Source organism: Triticum aestivum, chromosome 2D (genome assembly GCF_018294505.1).
Source record: "Triticum aestivum cultivar Chinese Spring chromosome 2D, IWGSC CS RefSeq v2.1, whole genome shotgun sequence".
NCBI lineage: Eukaryota > Viridiplantae > Streptophyta > Magnoliopsida > Poales > Poaceae > Triticum > Triticum aestivum.
Window position 1 is genome coordinate 603699911 of NC_057799.1, and position 9359 is coordinate 603709269.

At 41.7% G+C, this 9359-nt stretch overlaps 1 protein-coding gene across 4 annotated transcripts; it reads right to left on the reverse strand.

Annotated features, from left to right (window-relative positions):
* Positions 1-4205: 4205 nt before the first annotated feature.
* Positions 4206-9010, reverse strand: LOC123054887 (vacuolar cation/proton exchanger 3). Of its 4 annotated transcripts, none has more exons than XM_044478762.1 (12): positions 8652-9002; positions 7539-7760; positions 7269-7336; positions 7171-7199; positions 6717-6913; positions 6428-6640; positions 6070-6204; positions 5613-5729; positions 5472-5525; positions 5124-5240; positions 4833-4926; positions 4206-4698 (listed from the first exon to the last, which is right to left on the reverse strand). In XM_044478762.1, exons 2-12 carry the CDS (start codon positions 7758-7760, stop codon positions 4685-4687), a joined length of 1260 nt encoding a protein of 419 aa, XP_044334697.1. In that variant the 5' UTR covers positions 8652-9002; the 3' UTR covers positions 4206-4684. The 4 variants fall into 4 exon arrangements, with proteins under 4 accessions (XP_044334697.1, XP_044334696.1, XP_044334698.1 ...); XM_044478761.1 differs by having other exon boundaries at positions 8609-9002; XM_044478763.1 differs by lacking the exon at positions 8652-9002 and adding an exon at positions 8204-8602.
* Positions 9011-9359: the final 349 nt, after the last annotated feature.

The window sequence follows — 9359 nt, forward strand, 5'->3', positions numbered from 1 at the left end:
AAAGTGGATTTGGAGAGGTCATGACTTTATTTAGTAATGATTCCACTATCTTGGAAGAGGGTTCAATTGATTATGATGAGAACAAAGTTGCTACTTATGATGATTATTGTGATGACACTTATGCTATAAAAAGTAGTGATGATTATATTAAAAAATTCATGATTATGATTACCATTTTTCTAAACATTACTCTTTTAATGTGGAAACAATTTATAGTATTCGAGTTTCTTATGATACTTCCACTATTCATGAGAACAAATTTGCTTTTGTGGAGAGTAATAAAATTTCTATGCTTGTAGATCATGAAAAGAATGCTTTATGTGATGGCTATATTGTTGAATTCATTCATGATGCTACTGAAAATTATTATGAGGGAGGAATATATGCTTGTAGGAATTGCAATAATATCAAGTTTCCTCTCTATGTGCTTAAAGTTTTGAAGTTATGCTTGTTTTGCCTTCCTATGCTAGTTGATTATTGTTCCCATAAGTTGTTTGCTCAAAAAATCCCTATGCATAGGAAGTGGGTTAGACTTAAATGTGCTAGTCATATCCTTCATGATGCTATCTTTATGTTTCAATTCTTATCTTTTATGTGAGCATCATTGAAATCATCATGCCTAGCTAGGGGCGTTAAACGATAGCGCTTGTTGGGAGGCAACCCAATTTTATTTTTGTTCTTTGCTTTTTGCTCCTGTTTAGTAATAAATAATTCATTTAGCCTCTGGTTAGATGTGGTTTATGTTTTAATTAGTGTTTGTGCCAAGTAGAACCTTTGGGAAGACTTGGGTGAAGTCTTTGCGATCTTGGTGTAAAAAACAGAAACTTTTGCGCTCACGAGATTAGCTGCCATTTTTTTTACTGGAGAGTGCTTTTAGGTTGATTCTTTTTGCATATTATTAATAGACAAATTCCTCAGGTCGACTAATTTATTTCAGAATTTTTGGAGTTACAGAAGTATTCGAATGATACAGATTACTATAGACTGTTCTGTTTTTGACAGATTCTGTTTTCATTGTGTTGTTTGCTTATTTTGATGAATCTATGAGAAGTATCGGAGGGTATGGACCATAGAGAAGTTGGAATACAGTAGATAGTACACCAATCTGAATTTAGAATGAGTTCACAACAGTACCTAAGTGGTGATTTATTTTCTTATACTAACGGAGCTTACGATTTTTCTGTTAAGTTTTGTGTTGTGAAGTTTTCAAGTTTTGGGTTAAGATTCGATGGACTATGGAATAAGGAGTGGCAAGAGCCTAAGCTTGGGGATTCCCAAGGCACCCCAAGGTAATATTCAAGGACAACCAAGAGCCTAAGCTTGGGGATGCCCCGGATGGCACCCCAATGTTATAGAGTCTTCACATTGTTGCATGATTATTCGACTACTCATTGATCTTCACTTATATCTTTCGGAGTAGTTTGTCATTTGCTCTAGTGCTTCACTTATATATTTTAGAGCACGATGGTGGTTTTATTTTGAAGAAATAGATGAACACTCATGCTTCACTTATATTATTTTGAGAGTCTTTAGAACAGCATGGTAATTTGCTTGGGTTATAAAATTAGTCCTAATATGATGGGCATCCAAGAGGGATATAATAAAAACTTTCATATAGAGTGCATTGAATACTATGAGAAGTTTGATACTTGATAATTGTTTTGAGATATAAAGATGGTGATATTAAAGTTGTGCTAGTTGAGTAATTGTGAATTTGAGAAATACTTGTGTTGAAGTTTGCAAGTCTCGTAGCATGCACATATGGTAACCGTTGTGTGACAAATTTGAAGCATGAGGTGTTTCTTTGATTGTCCTCCTTATAAGTGGCGGTCGGGGACGAGCGATGGTCTTTTCCTACCAATCTATCCCCCTAGGAGCATGCGCGTAGTGCTTGGTTTTTTGATGACTTGTAGATTTTTGCAATAAGTATGTGAGTTCTTTATGACTAATGTTGAGTCCATGGATTATACGCACTCTCACCTTTCCATCATTGCTAGCCTCTTCGGTACCGCGCATTGCCCTTTCTCACCTTGAGAGTTGGTGCAAACTTCGCCGGTGCATCCAAACCCCGTGATATGATACGCTCTATCACACATAAACCTCCTTATATCTTCCTCAAAACAGCCACCATACCTACCTATTATGGCATTTCCATAGTCATTCCGAGATATATTGTCATGCAACTTTCGACCTTTCCGTTTATTATGACACGCTTCATCATTGTCATATTGCCTTGCATGATCATGTAGTGGACATCGTATTTGTGGCAAAGCCACCATGCATAATTTTTCATACATGTCGCTCTTGATTCATTGCCCATCCCGGTACACCACAGAAGGCATTCATATAGAGTCATATTTTGTTCTAGTATCGAGTTGTAATCATTGAGTTGTAAATAAATAGAAGTGTGATGATCATCATTAATAGAGCATTGTCCCATGAAAAAAAGAAAAAAAAAGAAAGGCCAAATAAAAAAAGAAGGAAAGGCCAAATAAAAAAAGAAAAAAAAAGAAAGGCCAAATAAAAAAGGGAGGCCCCAAAAAAAGAAGGGACAATGCTACTATCCTTTTTCCACACTTGAGCTTCAAAGTAGCATCATGATCTTTATGATAGAGAGTCTCTTATATTGTCACTTGCATATACTAGTGGGAATTTTTCATTATAGAACTTGGCTTGTATATTCCAACAATGGGCTTCCTCAAATGCCCTAGGTCTTCGTGAGCAAGCAAGTTGGATGCACACCCACTTAGTTTCTTTTGTTGAGCTTTCATACATTTATAGCTCTAGTGCATCCGTTGCATGGCAATCCCTACTCCTTGCATTGACATCAATATATGGGCATCTCCCTAGCCCGTTGATTAGCCGCGTCGATGTGAGACTTTCTCCTTTTTTGTCTTCTCCACACAACCCCAATCATTTTATTCTATACCATCCAAAGTGCTATGTCCATGGCTCACGCTCATGTATTGCGTGAAAATTGAAAAAGTTTGAGACTACTAAAGTATGAAACAATTACTTGGCTTGTCATCGGGGTTGTGCATGATGAGAGCATTTTGTGTGACGAAAATGAAGTATAGCCAAACTATATGATCGTCAGTAATGGGTAAAGCAACTATGACAGCAATTTAAAAGAGTTCTAGATATCAATCGTTACAGTGCTAAACTCACAAATCAGGTAGACTCAAAAAATAAGAAGAAAACAACCTGTAACAATATCTATTGAGTTAAACCTCCCCTCAAATATCCAGTATAAGCATTACTATGTACAAAAAGAGCTTTCAAGAAGCAATCTATCATCATGTAAGCCAGAGCAATCAACATTTAACATACTATATGTTCCACTGTTATTGACTTTGCCCTATCTCAGATAGGGCTGGTAAGTATGATATCTGGTAGCGAAAGTCATCTTTTGAGCCCGAGCTCATATGCTCCCGCATGAACAGTAAAATCGAAAAAAATCAAAAAAAATTTAAAAAATTCCAAATTTTTTTTGAGAGAAACATTGACAAAAGTTCTGAGTGCCTGCAAAAATTCATCATGAAATCACATTCCTGTAAGGCGTGGCAAAAAAAACAAATTCGGTGCTTCAAAATGCGTTTGAAAGTAGCTTTTTCAAAGTACTGTTTTTGTTTTTTTTTGCCACGCCTTCTAGGAATGTGATTTCATGATGAATTTTTGCAGGCACTTAGAACTTTTGTCAATGTTTCTCTCAAAAAAAATTTGGAATTTTTTAAATTTTTTTTATTTAGCTTTGATTTTACTGTTCACCCGGGAGCATATGAGCCCGGGTGCAGATTAGCCGCGTCCATCTGGTAGCCCGTTCTTTTCTCTCCTTTGTTCTGACGTTTTCCTTTCAAATTTAGCATTGTTAGATGTACTTTGTGACCGGGTTCACAAACTTACCGTCATTTGTGAAGTAAGATGTTCACTTTACAATCAACCAAAGTTATATTATTTTCAGATTATTTTATTAGTGTTGTAGCCCGAATAACTTGCCATCGCATCCCACTTATACCCATGTACGGAAGGAGTAACTTTCAGTGGGTTGTCGGCTATTACACTTAGGTGGGACGCCCACATACAGTCCGACCTGAAGCGTGACTGCCCAGCACACAGCTTCACTGGGCGGCACACAGAAGGCAACAAGTCCCAAGGTCACACACAATAGGAACGGCCACCATAATAACTTGTCTCAAACAAAAAAGGGCACCATAAAAATTGGTCTGGCTCAATATTCACACGTATGTGAGTCTGTATGTACTGCATATATGTATATGAATTGCTGAACCAACAAACCACCCCGTAGGAAAAAAAACAGAGGAATAAAAAAGGGCCTTTTAACTCTTCATCAATTCAATAAATCGAATACAGCAGACTTAGGGTGGGCGGGCGGGCTTGTTGCTTCTGTATACATTAAGATGGTGACTACCACTGGCGCCCCTCCTCAAAGCTTCACTTAATTCGCGAGATAATCTTAAACGGATTACCCCCGCAGCAGTTTAGCTATGAAGGGACCAACGCACGATGATCTGGTGTTGCCGTGTCATCGTTTCAGTCAGGATGCTGCTACGGACAGGCTGGGCTTCGCTAGAGGAGGAGCGGGGGCGGCTTGTCGGAATAAGATTAGCGAGTCATCGGGGGTATTTTGGTACAGTAATTACAGTGTTCGTCGTTGGTGGTGGCGTCAATCATCATCGCCTGCAAGAGAGTCGTGCGTTAATACTTATGACATGCATCATGCAGCATGCTCATTCCCTTCAGGCAGCAACTGAACTATCTCAATCATGAAAACTAGAAGAAAATCTATATATAGCCGACGAGTTAGTGCTTACTGGCTTGTGGATCGACATGGACAAAGAAACTGGCAGCAACTATTAGATAACACAGGACCAGCATAAGTCCTTTCAAATAGTTCGCGATGCCATCCTGCAGAAAATACAAAGACAAACAGAATAAGCACATGATAATGAAGCTTTACCAAGATGGATATCTGTAGCACCGTAATACATCAGCGCAAAGGGTAAACTAGAAATATGTCCACAAGGAGTACAAAACACCTAACAAGCCCACCATGCATGTTTATGTTTAACCAAAAGACTCTTAATACCCACTTAAGAACTTACCTGTAGCATAAATGCCACAACAAGCACTGTTATGAAGAGAGTTGCTGTCTCAAATAGTTGGAAATTCAAGTCCATCTTTTGCCCCATCATCCAACCAACGACAACACAAAATGGAATCTGTATTAACAGACAACACATGTCAAGTTTCAAAAATAAGAAATCAGACATGATGCGCAGACCAAAACTGAATGTGGAGGAATAGCAGTAATCAACAAACGATACAGACCAGTAGAACATTTAACTCCCTAGTAAACAAAAAAAAGACCAGAATTGTACTTGGCTGGACAAGTGCCAACATTCACATAGTACACAGATATCACAATGGGATATTAAGTTCAAAAGCATTACCACAAACATTGATATCTGCGTTGACGATCCAATTGCAACACCTATTGTTATGTCCTATAGCAGCGCAAAGCAAATGCAAAAACAGTTAGAAGGATGCTGAAGGGGGAAAAACATCGGCAGTAACCACATACAAACACTTACGAGCTTATCTTTCATGGCAAACATTATTGCGCTAGCATGTTCTGCTGCATTGCCCACGATAGGAAGCAAAATAACACTGATAAAAGCCACTGGTAGGTTCAATGAATCAGATGCTCCCTGGCAGCAATAGAGCAAAACAATGATCAATTACATCCTAGCAGAGTATACAGTTAACCTGTAAGATTAACACTATATTGGTACTCTCTCCGTTCCAATTGATAAAACATGCACGCTTTTCAAGATTTAACTTTCACCATCAATTAGACCAATAATGTATGGGTCATGTGACTTAAAAATTGAAGATGCACATTTTCCCTGACACACTGAGTGCACATTATCAACAAAACGGATTTACTCAAGTCATCAACTACGTTAGCTTTAATTAACTTCAGTTATAACATATGAAGAAAAACTGATAATTTTGTTTTCTTTTTCTACTGGGGGAGAAAGAAAATACCTCAATGGCATTAACCAGGTACTCAGAAAGGACAGAAATCCATATCGTTAACACTGCAAGCCACGCAATAGCCTCCCACATGCTAATTTCTACCTCTTCATCTTCCTCGGTGGCATCCTCATTAGGCACTTCTTCCTGCAATATCATAACATTTGTGAAACTTTCAGCAAATGATGAGCATGGTTTGCAGCTATATTTTGAAGTGATCTTCGTTAAGGAAATTTAGTTTGTCATATGGCGTTCCAAATTGAAAGCACCAATATAGTTTGTCATCAGCAAGGATACGCCTATGGCATATATTATCAGAGCGATGGTCATGTTATCAGCAAGAAGTAAACAACTGAGGTACCACACTTACACTGCCAATTTGACTGTAATTGCTATTCCGTGCACTTAGTTGAAAATAAAGATAGCTTGCATATGCCACGAGCATAATACAACTACTGAACCTTGAAAGAGCAAGCTCAGAAGCTCCTTGCTGTATCTCTGATTTTGTGAAATGAAGGACAGCAGGAAACATCAGCCCCATAACAGCCATCAACAGTAAACCTGAGTTAACAACAGCAGTTGCCTGTAGTAAAGAAAACTGTGAGTTCACTATCAGAGATTTCCCTTGGAAAACATAAAATCAACCACACAAACATCACCTTGCTGAAGACTTGGTCTTTGTTGCGATGAATAATACCACCAGCAAAGAAAGCACAGCCGACCACCAATAGCATATTTGATAATATAGAACCCAATAGCGATTGCTGAACTACTCGGATCATCCCATTTTTCAAAGCATATATTGCTATTATCATCTCAGTTGCATTTCCAAACGTGGCATTCAGAAGACCTCCAACTGCAATTTGGAGAAAAATAAGATATAGTTCCTACTCCCTCTGTTCCTAAATATAAGTCTTTTTAAAGATTTCAAATGGACTACCACATACGGATGTACACAGACATATTTTAGAGTGTAGGTTCACTCATTTTGCTCCGTATGTAGTCACTTGTTGAAATCTCTAGAAAGACCTATATTTAGGAACGGAGGGAGTATTTATTTGAAAGACTACAGTTTCCAATAGATTATAAACCATAGTGACAAAAGTGACATACGTGTTGGACCAGTGTATATCGCGAGCTGCCTGGAGAACAGGAAATGATGTCAGATTTTAACAGAGTCAGGAAACTAAGTAGAGAGTCTGGTAACTCACTCAGTTGCATAACCCAGACGCTCAGCTAACGGTGTTATTCCTAGCATGCTGAAAAGAAAGATCACTCCCTGCAGGTTTGATGAAATATATAAACAATGTCAGCATACACTGATCATATGTACTTAAACCTGCCGTTGAACTACTGAACAAACGATATCTTCCTGAAGATCAGTGAGTAAGATCATCAGCTCTTGCCAAAGCCTACAACTAGTGATATATATAAATTAACGCACTGTATTAGAGATCAATCTCCATCAACAACACACTTACATGCCAATTCGTAGTGTAGTACAGAACGATCGTCGCAGGCCCAAAGGGCATCAGCAAGTTGAGCTTGGACGTGAATATGACGGTCCTGATGCTCTGCAACACTCTCTTCACAGTCGTGTGCAGGCTCCAGGAAGGGATCATGCTCGACCGCAGCACGCCGTTCGGCACATCGAGACCGTTTGCCTTTAAAGCCCCCATCTCGATTTGATGATTCTCCATCATCTACAAGCACAAAAAAGGGTGGTATTCGTGAGCAAAGAATATACTGCTAAAAGAAGCAACTTTCCCAAAGGCAGGTGGGAAGAATTCGATTCCTATTCCGCGTCGAAGCGGCGGACATGACGTGGGATACGCGGGTTCACCGATTTTGTTTGGAAAAATCAAGCTGCGCCGGCAGCGGGGCACCAAGTCAAGTTTCGAAACAGAAAAAAAAAATCCTGAGTCAACTCAGATCGATCTTGCGAGCTGGAGAGGAAGAATAACCCGATTGAACCATGATTGGGTTAGCAGGGCACGATGCAGCAATCAGATCGGCGGCAACTGGCTGAACTGGGGGGAAAGAACTATTCGGATCTCGATTGCTCGGTGCCACGGCAGAACGAGGAATCAATCCCCAAGGAACTCCTGGAACGACCCGTCGAATCAAGCTAGCTGTTTTCCCTTACCTACGGAGGAAGAACCCAATCCAGGCCTCTCCAGCAGCACTATGCCCGGCTTGTCCGGCCGGCTGGCTACTGAGTAGCTGTCGGCGCCGAATCGCGAGGAAGAAGAAGCGGGCTCGGGGAGAGATCAGAGGCGAGAAATCCGCGGGAGCAGGAGGAGCATTGGGCTGCCGGAGCCGGGGAAATCTCGGGATCCTGGTGCGGTTAGCCTGGCACTAAGCGAGCACGGAGGGGAGGGAGGAGCGGGTAATTGTGCTCCGAGGAGGACGCACGACGGCACGGCATGGCACGGGGGGAAGCCCACTAACCCAGCACCACGACGAATACTAAATTCGAAACCAGCACCACCGCCACTACTACTAGTTGCGTCGACCGAAATCCGAGGGGATATCGCTCGACAAACATCACCTGAATCTGACACCGCCGCCACCACCCAGCAGCACCGACTGACCTGGGCGACGACCGGCGGGGGAGTCGGGAGGATCAGCAACAGCAGGCGGCCGCTAGCGCCCTGGGGACCATCGCTCGCTGCCGGCGGCCCAAGAAGAGTCGGAGGGGGAGGAGGAGGTCAAAGCCAGTCGTGGTGGGAACGGAACGGGTCCTCGCCGGCCGCCGAGGGGGACGGGAGGTCGGCTCGGCTCGGGTGGAGGAATTTTTGCAGGTTCGGAGTGGGTGGCCGCTCGCTGGCTGCTCACAAGGCCCGCGCCGCACCGGGAAATTTGGCAGCGGGCTCGGCTTCCGTCCCGGTTTCGTCGCGTCCTTCCTCCCGTGGCAGACGGGGCACGCACGTTCGTTTCGGGGTGGGGGGACGTCTCCTCCATGTGATTATCGACCGACTTTGTGTTTGTGTTGGTGCCGACTCGTGCTTGCGTCGTCAAGTCGTGCCTCCCTTTGCTGTTGGAAATTTCCTTGGCCGTCTGGATCTCGGCATGGGATTTTTCCTTTGCGGTGAAGTTAGGAGGAAAGGTCTTAACGACATTTTTCCTGAAAAATGTGGCCAGCTGGCTGGTTATGGGCTCGTTAGGAAAGTATTGATGGATCGAGTAGCATGTCATGTTGCAAAGGAGTTGTTTGAGTGATGTTGATTATCAAAAAAAAAAATAGTTTGAGGAAGAGTCTCTGCGTCTGTTTTTTTTTCATGACGTCCGCGTTGCTGCAG